The 19,538-nt window shown below is 41.6% G+C and overlaps 1 protein-coding gene across 1 annotated transcript; it reads right to left on the bottom strand.

The window, feature by feature from the left end:
* Positions 1–76: 76 nt before the first annotated feature.
* Positions 77–4,013, bottom strand: LOC116384198 (uncharacterized). The gene has a single exon (XM_031848664.1). The coding sequence runs from the start codon at positions 3,179–3,181 to the stop codon at positions 2,345–2,347; it is 837 nt and encodes a 278-aa protein (XP_031704524.1). The 5' UTR covers positions 3,182–4,013; the 3' UTR covers positions 77–2,344.
* Positions 4,014–19,538: the final 15,525 nt, after the last annotated feature.

Raw genomic sequence — 19,538 nt, 5'->3', positions numbered from 1 at the left:
TATATATATATATATATATATATATATATATATATATATATATATATTATTCAAAGTAAACCAAACTCAAATGGTGCATTTTAGGCCCTGGCCTGTATCTTCTTCAAATCCACCTCGACAACATCTTTGAAAACACACAATATTTGCAAAATGGAACCTCAGCTTGTGAATAACCTTGTCCATATCGTTCTAATGCACTTTTTTGACTCCTCCACCATGCTATTTCGTGCCAGCCACATCGGATTTAGCTCTGGGATAATGCTTTAGTCAGTATGTTTTATCTGTTCTCTCACTCAGGTACGCTATGCTGTTATCCCTAATTACCCCCACTGCATTTTACACTTGGCCCAGAATTCTTAATGCTTGATAACAGATGCAGGTCGATTTGAAATTTACTTATAGCGGCATTATCTTTTTGACCCGCATTGCAGACTGACTGTCCCAAAGGCTCTTGGGTGAAAGCTGTTAACTCTGTGATAACAGCGACCTGAAGTGATAACCTTCCAGCAGTCTCGAGGACACACAGTTTGCTACATATGTGCTGTATTGCAGTCGCAGCATTTCTTATTCAACCTTGGGTGCTCTGCTGTGCTCTGATTCACTTAATGGGATCGAGAGGGAGGTTAATCACTATGTCCACCATAGACTGTTTAAAATGCTGGCTGACCATTATATGAAATATTACGATTTGTATTCCTTTGAAAGATGAATTTGAATGCTAATTCTGTTGAAGTGAACTCAACTTTTTTCCTCCTTTTTTTTAAGCTGTAACTGAATTGTCTCCCCAGTTAGGATTCACTTTGATTAATTTACTTTCGGAGGCCGACATCTGCGTTTGCAGATTTTCATTAAGATCAACATAAAAGCTTCAGACAAGGTTCCACTTATCTTAAGTTATTATCCCCAGAAGACATGGTTGATTAAGTGGAAAAAGCGCTTAAGTATTTGAATAATTCCCAGAAAGGTTTGTTTGTCTTGTTAAGGACAACTCTTTAAAAGGTATAGAATACGTTTTTATGTGTAAAAATCTTTAATCCATAAAATTCAATACATACTCTGCCAGCTGTTGTTTTTTTTTCATTCTGCTCGGAGTTGAATATTGACCCGATTGCCATAGATGTCTGCAGCATCCAGTTAAGCTTCAGCAATCAGTCAGCGGTACCTTTTTTTGCAACTGAAATTATATTTAAATGGTGTGGAAATACAGAGGCAATGCATGAAAAATGTCAACAGCAGGACGTCTGCAGCCATTTCATTAATGTCAGTCAACTTCAAGTGCATATTGTTACGTTTAAACATAGCTCTTTTTAGACCACATTGTTTTGCATACAGATTTTCTTGAGAAAAGCTTGAATATAGCCTCGTGGAAGAGGTACGCTGTGCTATACAATACAATAGATATGGTGGGTGGGTAGGCCTATCAGCTGAAGTGAAGTATAGCTTGTTGCCTTGGTTTCATATTTTACACGAACAGTGTAGTGTGAAGCTCTGTCAAGCCTAGTTTTAATCCCTTTCTCCACTGTGTTGTGTGATGTTGTGTTGTTATCTTAATGATAATCGGTGCCTGTATTTCTGCCCTCGGCGTTTCTGTCAGGCTGGGTTGGTTTAGGAGATGTGCCTTATCAACAGCTTTGTCATTAAATCAGCTTTTTCTACAGATAAATTTCACTGCCGTTATTCTTATCAACAGATCAGCACACTGTGATTTTCTGTTCAATCAGAGCTTTGCAAATTCAATGACGGGTGAGTAAGAAAGATGAAACAAAATTTCCATTGGAAATAAACCCCAATTTATTTAATTTAGTGTTCATGAATGTTAATAATCAGACAAATAAAATGGGTATGTTTTGCATTTGTCATACATCAATGGCTTTCAACTGTTTTTATTTTATACTCTTGGGTCTACCTTGTGCATTTTTAGAGGCTACACTTAAAGAGTACGGAGGAATAGAAATGATTGCAACATGATGCTAATAAATGATTCTATCCACAGGCTGTAGATAGTTTACTGCAAGCAGGAATCTAGAACCTGTGCAATTCATGGCTTTTCTTTTGTCAGTGTGAAATGGGATGTGAATCGCTTAAAGATTTTATAGCACACATCACAATTATGTGAACGTACCCAGAAACACATCCCTTAAATGCTGTATGTACAGAGGCAAGCTTTCAGGTCCCAGTCAAACTGACCTCTGGAGGCTGGAATTGGTACTCAGTTCCTCTGAGAAAGCACTGTTCTGTCTGAGTGAGTGTTCTGATTGTCTCAGCATTGTGCTTGAGTGGAGGGCAGCGCCAAATGAACTCTCCTGATTCAATCCTCTCCACTGTTCGACACCGGTTCAGCCAGTCAGTGAGGAGGGTGGACTGACACTCCTTCCCCCAAACACACTCTCTTACAGTGAGGGAAACTGCTGTATGGCAAAGGTCCAAGAGGTCTCTTGCATGCCGTTTGCGTGGCAGATTCGATCCCCTCTCTCTCGTCCCACAGTGCACTGAGAGTCTCTGGAGGCTGATAGCCCGGTTCCTGGGGATCCAGTGGGTCTTTGGAGAGAAGAACGCTGATAGAGGGCACAGTCCTGTGCACCGTCATCTCAGATGTCCCCCCTTCACTACTCTCCCACACCTCTTTCACCACCTTGTACTGCAGTTTGGTCAGCTGGTGCAGAGAGCCCACTTTCCGTTTCATGATCTCAGCACAAGTGATGGTCTTCGTGACCGCGCGGCCCGACCCCGTGAAGACCACCTGCCTAAGCCCACCACCACTCACTCCTCCCCCACTAACGCCCTTCTCTCCCTGCATCCGTGTCATGGCAAATCCCATTAAGTTGCGGATCTTACTTCCCTCCTTCACGCGCATCTCCAGCACCCCAGAGGCCAGTCCTGGAAAGGGACAGGGGCTGTCCTCCTCAGTTCGGCAGACTTTCTTAAACCCTTCCTGCCCTAGTTTAAGTGCAGGGGGAGGGACTGGCAGTGGTGTTGGCTTCAGCGGGCTGGAAACATTGTAGACCACTGCTTGCTGGCCAGCATTGCTGTAAGGTTGATCATGGTAGACGGGGCAGGTCCCTGGGGTTACCCCATTTTCCATTTGGATCGGTCTGTTCACCTCTAGTCTGGGATGGGGCCTGACAGCGTCTCTGGTCAGGTACTGGTTCTGGCCACTCAGCACTCCACACCCTGGGAACATTTCTTCTGTCTTCAATGCTCCACCGCAATGTTAGTCCAGACGCACACTTTTCCCACATGGAACACAGCTCAACATCGTTTTCTTATGCATGTGGCACTTTTCTCTCCCTACAGCTGTAAAGTTTCGAGACTTCACATGAGAAATATTACCCGTTCCCCAAGAGCACTATCAATGAAGTCTTTAATGCTCCCTCTCAGAAAGAGTTGGAGAAATAAGATAAGCGCCTGGCTGGTGAATTAAGAGCACTGTCGGGACTATTCAAGATGTTCTTTAAAGAGCATCTCAATTTCATACCACAAATGACTATTTTGAAAGTGGTCTGGTGATGGATAAAAATAATGAAAACATTAAGATAAATTTTCCTTTTTCTGCCGTTTGTATCTATTTCATATAGTACTTTTATCCTTAATAGCTGTCAAAAATATAGAGTTCTTTGTTGATTCTCCTTCAACAAAACTTTTTGAAAGAAAATCTAAAAGCTCAAATTAAGACTCCACCTTTTCCTTCGCGATCCAGTCCAGCGCTGTTGATTTTGATCTGCTGAAAATGTCTCCTTCAACTCAAAATTGACCTCTTGGCTTGTCCAGCTGATAACTTCCACCTCCTGTTTTGGACCTCTTGGTGTGTTACTCCAGCTTGAGTAGGTCTGTGTCTCCTCTCCCTGTGCTCATCTTAGCATCCACAGTAGTTGAGGCCAGGGTTGCATGGAGGTCTGCACCTGGGGTGTCCTCCCTAGGGCTTTGTCTTGTCTCCAGTGGTGCTCTGGGAAATCTGTTCTGTTCCCCCACAAAGAGACATAAGGGACAGGCGCTGCCTCACAAATGCTCACAGGAGGAGTGTCTGTGTGGTTGAGGGGGAGCATGAGGGAAAGGGGAGACAGCCCTCTTAAAGGCGCAGGTCTTTTCATCTTTTAGATGAACACCCTCCCCTCCACAACTGAAGCCTGCCATCTGAGGAAAAGGAGAAGGGCTGGGCTACTTTGTCCCTTTAAAACCTAGAACGCAGATCCCCGGCAACTTTGTCAATCTCTTTAGAGGACGTTCCAGTGTGCAATGTACATGACTGATTAAACTTGAGTTCTGAAATAGAGACTCAGTCAACCTTTAAAAATGCATTTTCAGCTACGAAACAATGAATTAAATTAGCTCAGTTATAATTGAAAACATCCTTCAAAGAGCCACTGAAAGTCAGCAGCATTAAATTGCACTGTACTTTGCCTTCATCCTATTAGATGTTTGTGACCATTACCATTTACATAATGCAGCATTAATAGCTTCATTGTTGAGGGAATCAAGTGGCACGGTAAGAATGCCTGTCTTTTAACGCTTGAACTGCTATATTGTTACAAAGCCAGAGAGCCCTTGTCATCAAGGACACAAGGATCACAAAAAGCGTAGAGGCATGACTTCCATGTTCAAGGTGCTGTATGAATAGTGACTGTCTTCATTAGCCTGGTGTATCTGTGCAGGTGAGGAGATGGGGCTGACAGGTGGGGTAATAAGCATCTTAATGGGCTTTCCATTACCAGTGGAGGGCGCTGGCTCGCTCCCTTCTGCACCAAGTCAGGCCCAGACAGCTGTAGCATCGCCCTGCTAAGCCCAGTCTCCTGGTCGACAGGTGGATTTGTTTTTGTGTGTGACTGACAGATGGAAGAATAGGTAAAGACAGCCCACTGAGGCTGAACCTATGAGGCTGAAAGAGAGGCAGACAGACCTTACTACGCTCTGCTCAGTATATCCCATGGTGCACAGTAGTACACAGACAGTATAAACTCACTGTGGCTCAGCCCAGTCCTTACTGTGAGGCTAATTCACAGTGGCATGTGTATTATATTGGATCCCTATGGTAATCAAGGAAAAAATAAGGAAAAGCCTCCACACCCGGAGCTCCAACTAGCAAAGTGGGAACTGGACGTGGATGTCTTTTTATTAACAGAATTTGAATCGGAATCATCATTGAAGAATCGATTGATGATTAACTTGCTTTTTTTTTCAAAATCCGTATGCATGGGGTCGGAGAGCTATTTATCTCTGGAGCCATTCCAGATTCCGCAGGACACTAGTGACAGATATCTGTCTATTTTTTGTAAGATAAAAAGAAAACAGGAGAGAGGAATGATGGGGAGGAGGAGGGGAGGGTCTGTAGCGCTCACCACGTGATCACCACCAAGTGATCATTCTGTTGTTTGGGAGAAATTACCCTCATCAGTCATACAGAGATGCACAGCTGCCTAAGGGGATCTGGTAATGTTACTGCATAATAAACTGTGTTTGTGTGTGTGTGCACACGCCTGTGTGTGTTCAAAGTCAGAGTGAGAAGAGAAGAAAAGAAATGCAAGAGGGCAGGGGGGGGGGTTAAAGAAGTCTGATTTAACCACAGAGAGGTTAACATTGATGATGAAAACAGCTCTGCAATCATCCTTCCTTACTACGTGATGTTGGCACATCATTTATTGCTTCTCTTTTTAACTCTAGGGACCTGTTTGCAGGCGGGATTGTGATAGCTAAAAAAAAAGAAATCAGCTTCTGAGTAAAGATACAGGGCTTTTTGTGTCTCCGTCAAAGACGAAACCATTCCCCAGTTGGCTAAATAAAACCATCAGTGCTTTGCAGGAGTGCCGTGTTTTGACCTTTTTGAGCGGCGCTTTTTTCCTTAAGTGGCTTCATTTAATGATGGGTGGAGGCAGCGGCGCTCACGCTTGGTCACTCACTCCTTCACACCTCCTCCACAGAGCTGGCCTCCGCTCCTGTAGCTCTCCAAGCACTTACTTCTCACTTTATCTGACCTTGGCTGGCATCTGTAACAGTCTTGGCATTCTTTCCCTCACGCTCACTTCCCTGTCTTACTTCAACAACCACCTTCGGCTTTCACTTCTGCACACCACAATTTAAGTATAGAAAAAAAAACATTTATTCCCAAAGACTGTGACAAATAGTAGAGGTTGTGTCTTACTCCTTTCTCTCTTTGCTGTGTACTTCAGATGTCTGAAGTGGTTGTTGTTATGGATTGTAGGGTTGTCCCTTTGTTGTTTGTTGCAGCATTGCAGAGTCGAGTTGTAGAGGGGCTCGTTGTGCTGTTGTCAGGGCTGCACATAAGCGCAGTGCCTCACTGTGACAGCCGGTCGCTCACTTTACGTTAACCGCAAGTGTTTTCACGGTCATCAACCAATGGTGGCCTGGAGGCTGTCATTTCGCTCCGTGTGGAGCTCGCCCGTGGCTTGGTTCTGCCCCACAAACTCACAGCTGGCCCTGGTGGGGGGAGAGAGCAACACACACGCATGCATATGCACACACTTACAGACACGCACACGCCTACTGGATGGGCGCACACACACACACACACACACACACATACACAGAAAAACTATATGCTCAGCATAAGGCAGTCTGTTGGAGCAATTACAGAAACATGGCAGAACACGATGAAGCAGGCCCCACTATCAGAAGGGAAATAGAGTGAGCAGAGGAAAAATGATGACGCCATTAATAACAGGGAGGCTCAGAGGCTCGGAGGGAGGTGGGGGTGGATGACCCTCTATGTGATTTCACTGTGACAGCACTTTGATGTGCAAATGGTTGTGTTTATATTACATTTTGGGACATTGAAATGGGCATGTGTTTTTTCTGTCAAAGGCAAAAAAATACATGTAAAGCGACTACAGTGCACTGTACCAAATGATGCTTGAAGTGATGTTGTGCTGTCACTCATGAATCCATTATTTTTGGTAAGTGACGGGTCAGACTTCCTCGTTGTCATTCTTTGATTTTGCATCTCTGTCTCAAGCCGGTTATACACATCTCTTCTCCTCCAGCTGATGCTTTCCCCTCAGCACTGCAATGCAGATGTGTCTCACACAGTGGCCGGAAACTTTCACTGAAGATGCTTGTGAAAGAGGAACATGAGAGAGAGAGAGAGAGTGAGCGAGAGGAGGGAAGGGCATGAAAGAGAAGAGGGAATAAATGCCATACTACCAGAAGTGATGATGAGAAGAAGTAAAAAAAAGTTTCTCGTATTTAGCATATGGTAGACAAAAAATCAGACATGGCAACTCTTGATTTATGAGGCTTGTCAATGAAAGTGATGTCTTTAGCTTCATCCCCGAAACAGCTTTACAAAGCTAACCCACCGCCTCACAAATGTTCTGATGTGTTTGAAGTCCCACTGGGATTTAAAAGGGTGGCATTTATTTCGTTCAACATTAAATTGAATTGGGTGGAGCTGAACCCTGTTGATCCGTGCTTTTAGGTGTATTATTGCACACAGCTTGATTAACTGTGCTCTCTCAAATTTAAATTGGCAGCAGCAGTTGATAATCACATTTTGTGTTTGGTGCTACTGTTTTGTTTGGCCTCCGGCTAAAAGTTAATGGACTTTCCAGAACATTTTTGATCAATTACATCAAGACTTAATTTGCCATGTGGAAACAAATGCAAAAATAGTAAATTAATGCCTCTGAGCAAGTATTCACTAATTCTGTGGCTTTCAATTTTGGAACGTAATGCTACTTACTGTATATTCCTACACAAACAAATAGAAGTGTGTCAGAACAAGAAGAATGGCATATCTGAATACATATCTGAATACATATCCCCTTCTAACTTTTTATTTTTATTTTTGTGTTTGACCTTCCAGGCAGTGATTTGCTTTCTTCCTTGTCTGCCTTCTCTCTCTTGGAACTTTCCTTTAACACCTAGTCAGTATTTTTTCTTTGAGAAATTCTGAATTTAAGGTTTTGTGCCATTGTAAACCTCAGCTGCATTTGCAGATGGTATTTTCTTCAGCAATAGCCACTAAATGTGCATATAATCATCTTTTGCTGTAGTCGTTTTCATCTTTCTGGCAGAGTCAGCTTTTCCTTGCGTTATTCAAATTGCCTACACACCCTCAAGGGATTCAAAGCAAACAATGCATGCATGTACTCTAATGTTACGGCCCATCATTTTATCTCATTGATAGAAGCCTCCCTGTTTATGGCTTACTCTGCTACAGCCTTATCAGAGTTGTATTTCTTAATGCGAACTGAACATTTTCCAATGCTGCAGCATTTAAATGAGTCCTTGAGGTTAGTGATTCTTTGCTGTTGTTCACTCAAAGTGGATCTACAACACAATGGATGGGCATTTTTAAATATTGCAAAGAAGGAATGGTACAAGAGGAAACGGCCACAGTAAATTGCAGCTGACAGACTTTTACTGCAGTTTGTGCAAACCAGCACACCTCCAACATGTCATCAAGTTAAACACTGCCTTCTGGAAATACTCAAGTACAATAGGCAATAAGTACCTCAAATTGTATTTCGGTACAGTACTTGAGTAGCCTAAATATACTTGGTTACATTCCACCGAGAATAAAATCACTTGATTGATGCATTTAACTTTAAAATGTACAAAAAAAAAGCCCTTGAGGGTCCAAGGTCCACCCACCATAGTCTCTCAAAATCATGTGGGAAACACTGCACATTTTATCTGAAGTGTGCCATGCAGTGTGGGACTTCTACCAGTCTGATCTTGGTCTCAACCCCTCAAAGTCTTGGTCTAACGTCTTTGAACAGCAGGAGCCGAGCCAACACCAATTTCCCTCTGATCAGGTGCTTTTGTTGGAAAGCTCCAAAAAATATGAAGCGAGTGGAAAATCACGGCTAAAGCATAGGGTGTGTTTTTGTGTGTGTGTGTGTGTGTGTGTGTGTGTATGTGTGTGTGTGTATATATATATATATATTAAAGTGGTATGATGTCGAAGCTGAAATGGAAGACGAGTCATTGAATTGTCAAACTAGGCGACAGAAAATCAGTTTGGGATACAATAATAGCCCCCTTAAATATATTCCTATATATGTGTGTGTATATATTTATGTGTGTGTGTGTGTGTGCGTGTGTGTGTGTGTGTGTGTGTGTGTGTGGCAAATGCATGATCATAACTGTAAAGCCATGACATGTGATGGTGTCCAGACGTGTCTTTTTGTGTTTCGTGGCTGCTTGTTGCCAAGGTTTTAATTGGGCAAATGCAGAGCCTGCACACAGGAGTCCAGTTTGAGCCAAGTGCATATGTTCTCCAGCCAATACAACATTGACCATCTAGAAGTCTGTAAACAAGTGTGCCTGCAATTGTTTACAGACAGCCCTCCATTACTGATCATACCTTTTTAAAAAATGTTTATTATGTGATATCGATAAATAGCTAGGTATATCTTTACAGTAATAAATGAAGAGGCCTTCATGATTTTGGAGGGGCTTTTATTATTGTCTCTCAAAACAGATTTTCTGTCCCCTAATTTTGCAAAACATGCCATGTTTTTGACTATTCAACGACTCGTATTCATTTTCTAGTCTTCCATTTCTGCTTCGACATCATACCATTGCAGCTTTGGATTTTACTTTTCCTCAAACCAGTTTATTGACCAATTTATATCTTCCTCCTTTGGGTCCCAAACCAGCCTTTTAACAACACTGCACTGGATCAGTGGCTTCTGTACAACAAAATGAGACAAAGTAGGCTGTGGCTCTTTGTTCCCCCTAGTCTCTCATAAACACCTTCCTGTCACCACTGAGTTTCCAGATGGCCACGCACCTCTGTATCCCACAGTTCATAGCTCTAAACTTCCTAGCGCACACATTTGCATTGGGTCACTGCTCACTCCGACACGCTAGATGAAGAGGAGCACTAATCCTACCCAGCATGCCTCCCTGGAAATGCTCTCTATGCAAATGTTTTTTTTGTTTGTTTTTTTTGGATCTACTGTGAGAGTGGTTTGGTTGCAAGCATGTGCATCCAGCGGGGGGTTCTGTAACAGACATGTCGCTATGGCTCGGTAGGTGTGGCTCTTTTGGCAGGTGACCTCCTTGACAGACTTGGTTCAGGTTTCCTGGCTGGGGAGCGGTTGTTAGAAAACACAGCAGTGAACTTTAAAAGATCCGTTCACAGGTCCACACCAGATTTATCCTGTATTTAATTGCATTGGAGAGCAATCGCTCTCTGCCCTACAAATCCTTGGTAAAGCTGCGCTTTACAATAGAGCCATAATTGCAGGAGTTTAATTGCCTGCCAATGCTCTGCTCCCACTGCCTGCTTGCATTGAAGAGCCCAATAATTAGAAACAGGGAGAAATTAGGTGGCAATTTTGTCTTGGCAATTATCATAATGCAAAAGAAGTGCCATTAGTATTGTTAGCCCCACAGTACATAATCCTTTGAAACTGTCAAGTCCCTCTCTTGGCTGCTGGGTACAACAACTCTTGATTTCCCTGTAGCCTTTGCACTCCCTCAGTCACTACTTTAGTCATCAGCTATCCAGGCCAGCCAGCACACAGAGTCAAACTAGCAGACTGAACACATCCATGCCCGGAGTGCTGGGAGGATTATAAGCTACAGCATTAGCAGTCTGTGTTTCTTTTAAAGGTATATAAATGGGGTGTTAATCCTCTTCCACCATGTCAACCATGAAATTGTGTTTGATATAACAGAAAAAATGAATGCAGTTGACATATATTGTATTTGTACGGCATTGACATCCCATTTTGTTTGACTCCCAAGTTGGATTTGTTCCTGTTTTTTAAATTGTACGTCGTAGTTATAACATTTTGACAAGAACAGACTGCTGGCAAGTCATTGTTACTCTGAAATTAGATGTAAGACCTGCATAACAAATGTGTGGTACTTTATGTTTGGCGTAGATTGAGACGGCAAACATTTTAAAACAAGGTTTTTCCTCTTCACCATGTATATAATCTTTTCCTAAAGCCAAACAGAATGTGTCTTTTTGCTCGGCCTTACACTTTAACCCACCAATTTCTATGATACAGGAAAAATTATGATTGTAATTCAATACTCATTTTTCCTCTTTAATATCTAACAAGATGTTAAGATTTTTTAGCGGTCTAAAACCATGATCCACAAATTACTAAATACTTAAATCCCTCGAGTAGTAAATACATAGTTTACGACATGATAACTTTTGCAAATGTGCTGCTCCCTTTTGTCAGACTTGGCAAAAAAACATGTGACATCTTTGTAAAGTCACCTCGCCTCATTTCAAGTGTTTTGGTCGCAATTCTCTAACTTGGTTGTAGAGGGGTACAGCCATTTGTAGCAAGGCTGCAGATGTTTTGTTAGGTGTCAAACTACAGCTTGCTGTCAAAACAAAAAAGAGGTGGGGAAGAGGATGGTGAAGGTCATGTAGCATAATCCCTTCCACATTCCAGCTGGTAATGGCATTAGCTCTGCTGTCTGGAGAGAGTTTCTCATCTTCCTTCATTACTTCAAACACTGTTTGTTGCTCTGGGACAATTTTTCCATTTTGCCACTTGTGTTGTAGTATAACGTTTTGTCATTTTCATCAGTACCTTGATATAGAGGGTCTTGACATCACAAGTGGCATAGCAAACTCACTGAACTTGCTATGAATGGATAGAACTGCAATACAAGGAAGAAAACCATCACATTTCTTGAACAAAGTACTACACATTGGTCTGTGAGCATTGACAGTAGCCAGAAAGTGAGGAACTAAATCTGGAACCTTTGTTCTATAGGTCCAAAGTATACACTAGGCACTGGGCAATTCTGTTGTCTGAAGTCACCATGTTTATTTTTTTGGGTATAACGAAAAAACCCAGCCCAGCATGAGTATTTTGGCACAGAAACGGTGATGTTTTTGTGCAAATTTGAAATTTCTTTCTGTTCTGAAGAATTCTGGCTAGAAGTCAGTTTCTGAACAAAAAAACTGAAGGCATATACACTATATCCAGTTTTTATTCGGTATACTGAGTTAAAACTAATGCGGTCTTATACAGCAGTGTCCACCCCATTTATATCCATGAGGACAGGCTAAATATAACAAACACCTCTCTTTATAATGCAACAGCCTTTACAAAAAGCTGAATATTATAACCCTCATGAGTCATGCAGGTAGGATTTATTGCAGGACTGCTGTATTAGCCTGCATCAGTTTTAGCTAGGTGTACCTAATAAACTGTCAACTGAGTGTAGACGCTTGTCCATTTCTAATGCAGGATTTGTCTGCCTAGTCAAAATCACAAGGACTTCAAAGAATACTCTGGATGTCTGTGGGACAAATCTACCAAAAATAATCTGATATTTTTTTATTTTATTTTTATATTCCATTCAGAAAACTCTGCTGGGTTAGTTTGTGTTACACAGCCTTTCAGAGAGCATCACTTCACACTGCTTCTCTTCTCTTTAGCCGTCAGCAGTTTGTAAAAACTTCTGCCTGAATTCTTTCACAATCTGTTTGTGCAGTCCATTGCAAAATGGCTTTGTACCATTTGTGCAATTTTCTTCATGTGAATGCATGATAGCAGATGCTGACTGTTGTGTTTGCCACCCACGGGGGAAGTGACCCTGGTGACTACACATCATGTGCATATACCCTCCATTGCATACTTTGGATTCTTTTTCTTTTTGTGGCATATAATATCATCACACAGATGACTTTATGACTGCAGGCAGCTGGTGTGACACCTCAATGTACGAGAATAGTTTGTGTTGGATTTTATTTTGTCTGATATCTCACGGGATTTTTGGCTCTTATGTCAGTAGAACATAAGTCATTTATAAATATAAACTATATTTGGTTGTAAAAAAACAAGTGATAATAGCTAAGAAGTTCCATTTAATTTGATCCACATGTATAAAGGGTCCAACTTATATTTGAACCCAACACTGGGGACACAGTGACGCAGAGAAGAGGACGCACGTGAGCTGTTTGTCTCCTGAGAGAACTGTGTTGTATGAGGCAGGGTGTTATCTCTGGGTGGAAAACAAGAGGCGCTAATACACGCCTGAATAATGAAGAGAAAATTACTTTGGGAATCAGGAAGTCCTTCACCTTTTAATGTTGAACAACTCTCAGTGGCTCTCAAGCAATCAAGCAATGGGATTTACAAAAGATTTTAATTTGGATGCATGATCCAAACTCCTCACAGACCAAAAGGCAGACAATTGCCCTGACAGAAGATACGCACTGATAAGTTTGAAGGTCAACAAGCTGCTGCAGTGGAGATATCAGCAGCTGGTCTGTACCAAGTGCAGTCAGACACGGTAAAATACAGACACTTAATGTATATGTGCAGATTAGAGGTTGATCAGGTGGCATAAACACTATCAAACACTAAAACCGAGTGTACAATTACTCCTCATCAAAGTTTACGACCGGTAAAACGCTTCTCTTTCGTCACACATTTGAAAGTCACATGGAGCACAGCTTATACTTTCCAAATGCCACAAAGGAGAAGAGCTAATGAGGCCCTATGTAGAGAATAAAAGGGGGATTAATGAACAACACGGTTTGAAGCCTCGGCAGCCCTCGCCCAAACCCTTTACAGTGTTTGCATATGCTAGGTGAGAATATTCCGGCTTTCACACGTTGCCACAGTATTGAATGGTCTGTGCCGCGCTTGGAGGAGCATTCTGCTGATGGAATCAAAACCCCTTTCACAGATTCAAATGAGGTGCACTCAGCTGTGATTGGTATTGGAAAAGCATTTGTCGGAACAGAGGCTCACAGAAGGCTTCTTAAATACAAGGCAATCACAGTGTCTAACGCGGAGACGAGGCGAGAGGTGTGCCCGGACTGCAGAGTGGAAAACAGGACAAAGGATTATGATGGTAATAAGCAGTAAACCAAAACAAAGTCATCCCCTGATCCCTCATTCTCGCTCTCTCTCTCCCTATCTCTCTCACCCCTAAATCCTCTTCCCCCCCTCTTCTCTCTGCATCACACGCACCACATATTGACAGGGCCCGTTTTTTCACAGTGCCTGAGCTACAATTTAAAACTCATTTCTCATTATTTGCGGTGAATCCCTACACACACAATTTCTAATCTGTCACGGCCATGATGGCTACTGGCAGAGGCAGACGCTCTTTATGCAGATGCCCGACTGTACACCTATATACAATGTCAACTCTTGCACACCCGGCTGGCCTTATTTTATTACAGGCGTCAGCAAATCTGCATGCTGTCAACTGTGAACCTTTTGTGCTAACGTCTTTTTTTCCCCCCCCTTTTAGCTGAGCTTGTGGTGTACAGACTGAAGGCATTTCTACACCCCAGTGATAATGTGCAAGTGGAGATCAGAACCAGTTTCTAGCTCACAAGCTTGAAGAGATACCCTACTCTGACAGAGCTGAGATACAGAATGTGCAGGCTTGGGCCACTAAGGATAAAGTGAAGGTGGATGAGCTCCGGGGGCTGGGGTGGGAGGGGGTTTACGAACCCTTTAATTTGGCCTGTTTAATGAAAGGTTGTCGGGGCTTCACTATATCCCAAAGTAGCTCCCCTCCTACTTTTCCACATATCTTTGACAGGCACTAGAAGGTTGTGTGTGTGGGGGGGAGGGAGGGAGGGAGGCACACAGGCAACAGAAGCAGACATTATGCCAGCAAGAACGGGTTGGCAGCAGAGGAAAGAGAAGAAAAGAGGGGAGAAGATTGTGTCTGGAATTGTCCAAGTGTGGCAGTAGTGGTCCTGAGTCACTTTATCAGTGCCACAGTAACGCTTTTTCCTTCCATCTATATGCCCAGCGACTATTCTTCCCCTCTCTCAGAGCAGGAAAAACACTCGCTCGCCCATGGATGGCTCAACACAATCCCCCCCCCCATCCCACTCACGCTATCTCTTCACTCAACATTGCTCTTTGTCTAAATGCTATTCTTTGTTTGTGTTTTTTTCTTTCCATTACTCAATCACATCATATTTGTAGAAGCGCAGAGCATTGAAAAATGATCACACTTCACCTCCTCTAAACATTTCTATCTGTTCACTTAACACCAGGGATGGTTGTAAATACCACTACAGGATTGCTTTGGCAATTTTTTTTATTTTGTACACAGAGTATGACAAAACAAAATGCAACATTTGGCCCAGACTTTTCTAAATTATATCGGCCCCTTTTTTCACATATGTTTCAGATGATACTTCCTTCATGCTGAACGTCTGACATTTTCAGGGTGTTTGACTATTTGCTCTGCCCTAAAATTTGAATTAGTTAGTTTAGAATGCATTTATTGTGCAGCAGATATGATCAATAGGTCTCATATGTTGCTGTATTTGTTTCTATCTGAATGTATTTGAAAACAAACAAGGCAAAATCAAACCATTTACACACTGCATGACACAATGTCTCTAATATTACCCCATTTGATTCATTATTTTAGCCTTTAAGTAATGAGCACTTAAGTCAGTGTTGGCAAGCTTCTCATCAACACAAGCTTTGTAGGGCGAGACAGTTAAAGTCAGTTGAGATGCTATTTACTGCATTGTGAAAAAAGGCCTATCAGAAATTGGACAAAAGATTAACATTATGAATGCACGTCAGATTATTTAAAAAATGTTTTACTTTTTTTTATCTCTGTGGATATTCTTGTGCTTCTCCTTTCTGGTCCTCCCCTCCATCATTCCCAGTTTATCTCAATACTTAACTGATTGATAAAGTAAAAGAAAACAATTGAAAACAATGTCAACAGTGGCTGTCTCCAGTATTTTTGATAAATTCAGGCACACACCTCACTGCCACTTCAAACTTGTATGGCATAGCGCTGGAAGTGGCAGGCTGTTTCTCTATGGAATTGGGAAGCATGATAGAAAACACTGTATGGAATACTGCAGGGAATCGTCCCCTTAAACAGAAACTCAGATTAAATAAAACATCCAGAAAGCACTTTTCTTATCACATGCCATAAATATAATTTATGACATAGAAATGTTTGCAATGCAGCATATACATTTCCAGAGGGAAGTACCAAAATGTGGGAATGAATAAATCAGAACAATTTATTAACATTGGTGCTTCCAGTTCACTGCAATCTACACTGCATGCATTCACCTCAACCAAATGGAGTCAATCACTAACTCTGACATCCCATTCTGACATCTAGTTATCAATATAAATGGACTGAATTGATATGCTTGAGGATTATGATGATGATGATGATGAAGTTGTTCAGTTGAGTTTCATGTCTGTCACTTTACGTTCTATACATGCATATTTTGGGTTTTGTATGTCTGCTCTATAACGTGTCAAAACATGTGACATGTTGTGTCACTAAACACATTTTCAGAAGTCAGACTTCTTCAAAAACTTTTGTTATGACTAAATTACAATTGATATTGGCATAATGATCATGGAGGGATAGAATAGAGTAGGTGTATGCACATTTATACCATCATGCTGCACAGGCATAGATGCTTGGTCAGACATGGAGATGAAATAAACCAGTAATCCGTGGATCACAGGATGACGAGATGGGTGCCCTTTGTGTCTTCTGAAGACGGAAATAGCTGAGCTACAAGAAAGTTCAGAGTCTGAAGAATGAATCTGTGGCTGTCATCATAAGAGCAAAGAGGGCAAAGCAAAAGATGGGTCAGCATACAGAGGGAGCAGGCAGATGTGTTCAGTCTGTTTGAGAGGGGGGCCGAAGAGGCAGCTGGACAGTGAACGGAATAATGTTGAAAAGGATTTGTGTGGTTAGTATTGCAGTACTGCAACCTCAGTGGGGGGAGGCGTGGAGGGGGAAACCTGAGGCAAACATACTGCGTGAAGTAAAAGGGACAGGTTATTGTAGTTTTTGTTATTGTAGTTTCACCTGCTGATTTTGCCCATTAACCGAGACGATCAGCAGCAGAAGCTGTGACACTCATGGAGGCAATATGCGCCAAAAAATAGCACTGATCCTCAAAGTCATAACTCAGCCAAATCTGTACACAAAGACATGATACGCATTTCTTTTAAATCAGTGTGACCTGCACTTTCTTAGAATGTTATCGATCTGATGTCCATCACAAATACATGTCCATAAATCTTCTTAGAAATGGTAGAAAAAATAGACAAATAGAAATTTCCTGGGAATCGTCACATTTTTTGTTTTCTTTAGTGTTAAAGAAATATATTCACAGTTGTCTGTGCATCAATGGAAACATATAACTTCTAACAGCTAATTTGGCTTTCAATGGCGCCAATTTACCAAAACGTAAACAAAAATATACTAAACAAACAGGGTGGAAGTTATAGCCCACAGCGTAAGTAACTGAATCCATAGCAACATAAATATAAAAAATATATATATATATATATATATATATATATAAAAGTTTAAATGTAATTGTACTTCTTGAATTGAAACTGAATCATTTGTGAGTAGCAGTTTTAAACATTCAAACAGCACATACTTTTAAAAGTGCAGTGATGTTTCACAAACAATCTACTCGACTACAGTAACTAGTTTGTCATTGTTGAACACAGCAGCACATCAAAACAAGCTCGACTGAGAATGTGATGAGCTTGAGTGGATAATTGATCAGGCTGAAATTACCAATGGATTTCTGCAGAGTTTACGCCTGAAAATCTTTTGTGCTCCAGGTCATCTATTGGGAATCATCGCGATATGTAATACAGTGAAATGGGCACAGAACACAGTGTTAATAACCTGTTTACACTTCAATCCCCTTTCCATTGATTTCTATTCTCACCATGCACTACCCGACAGGCACCACCTCCCCCGTGGGACTTCAGCTAGTCTGACAAGGAGCACAGACGTTTCAAATAAAACACAACTTACCACAGTTATATACATTTAAAAAAATATATTTTTTGTTTTTGTCTTTGTTCGTAGTGAGCTATTATCAATATTGAGTAAATCACTTCTTGATAAGCCACCAGTTCTTGATTATGTTCAGGGCATATTGACTTGTGTACTGCCTTTTGTTTTCTTTGTTTAAAAACATGATGCTTGAGTCTTAGGTGAGTTGTAATATATAGCCTCTATAAAGAAAGGTCAAAACGTAGATGGCCAGGGCAACGTATTTCAGCAGATGGAGGTTTACAGTAGGTACCTGTGAATGTGTATATGCTTTATTCCAGTTAATAATTTATACTATTTTAGGGCTGAAGGATTTGAGGAAAATATAGGATTCCAATTTTGCTGAACAATTTTGTAATTATTATTTTATGTTAATTAAACCACATGCCTGTGTTTGTGGTTTACATAGTTTTGAGGGCAATATGTTTGTGCGGTACCAAGCATTGTTAAACATGGATTTAGTTTTTGTAAAAATAATCTGATAAAAGAAAGAAGTTCTGAGTAAATTTGATTTGTTTTGTATAAAAGACAATACCTATTTAGTTCACCTCTCTCAAGTTATTACACAAGTGGTACTAAACAGAATTCAATAATCTCCAAATATGATCATGACTTTTCGAAGTGGCAATATATTTATTATTAGTTCGTACAGCAGCAGCATAATGACTGCCAACATTTGAGCCTGCTGACAGCTCTGAACTTCCTCATAGACTGACGGGACAAACGGCTTCACAGCCTGAGCTACGAAAGCTACAATTTACAGCTTTTACTGTGATGAGCTTAAAACAATAATATGCTGTTGCTAGAATAAAATGAACGGGAGATCTCGTAAACTCTATTCAAAAACTGTCTGTCAGTTATGCTCGACCTGCTGCCTGAAATTTACATGAGGCAATTATACAGATTGTTGTATCTTCTTCAACAAAACCATCTTTGGCCAAGCCTAAGTGGTGCAGATACGGTTATGAACCAGGCAACAGCCAAGACTTTGTTTTTTCGCCAACTATCAAAATAAACTGCAGCAGAATAAATTGAGTTAGTTATGATTAAATCACAGCTCAAGTGATTTGGAAATTTTCATTTCAATTTTGACATGAAAATGATTACTCCTATTATTCTTAATCAAGCCCTTCTTCATCATATTATCCATTGCTGCTAATATTTGATGCATGATCGTTTTTTTCCCCCCTGCATATATACAGTACATATTCTTACATTGTCTAGTATCCACTCCACTTATGGCTGCTGTGTGGTGTGTGTGTGTGTGTGTGCACTGTACCTTCTGCCATTCACCTGCAACTTCTTTCATCCATCTGCATCCTGGTGTGTGTGTGTGTGTGTTTGTGTGCCTCAGTGCAGCTCTGTCTGTCTGCCTTTTTAAAGAGGCTGTGAATGATCTTATTTAGTGTGTGCTGATTGCTGCTTTAACCTGGCGGCCACGCTGGCTGCTGCTGCATTAATAATCGCAGGGAGGCAGGAGAGCTGGCGAGGCCCGCACCTTGTTCACCGCTCGCTCGCTTGCTATCTCCACGGCACCAAGGAAAGAGCCAGCAAACAGCAGGGGAAGTGTGGCGGAAAATTACAGTCTTCACACGCCAGCCAGGAAGGCTGCTGCAGCTCGGTGGGGGCCAGTGCTGTGTGAAGAAGACAGAGGAATTGGGAGGACGTTTTAGTGTATAATGTCTGTGTGGAGGCAAAGGGGCGGTGTGTGTGTGTGTGTGTGTGTGTGTGTGTGTGTGTGTGTGTGTGTGTGTGTTTCTCTTCTT

The sequence above is a fragment of the Anarrhichthys ocellatus genome, unplaced genomic scaffold (assembly GCF_004355925.1).
Source record: "Anarrhichthys ocellatus isolate YVR2014 unplaced genomic scaffold, GSC_Weel_1.0 scaffold8, whole genome shotgun sequence".
Lineage (NCBI taxonomy): Eukaryota > Metazoa > Chordata > Actinopteri > Perciformes > Anarhichadidae > Anarrhichthys > Anarrhichthys ocellatus.
Note: the sequence above shows the minus strand (reverse complement) of the source record. Positions and strands in the feature narration are given on the sequence as shown.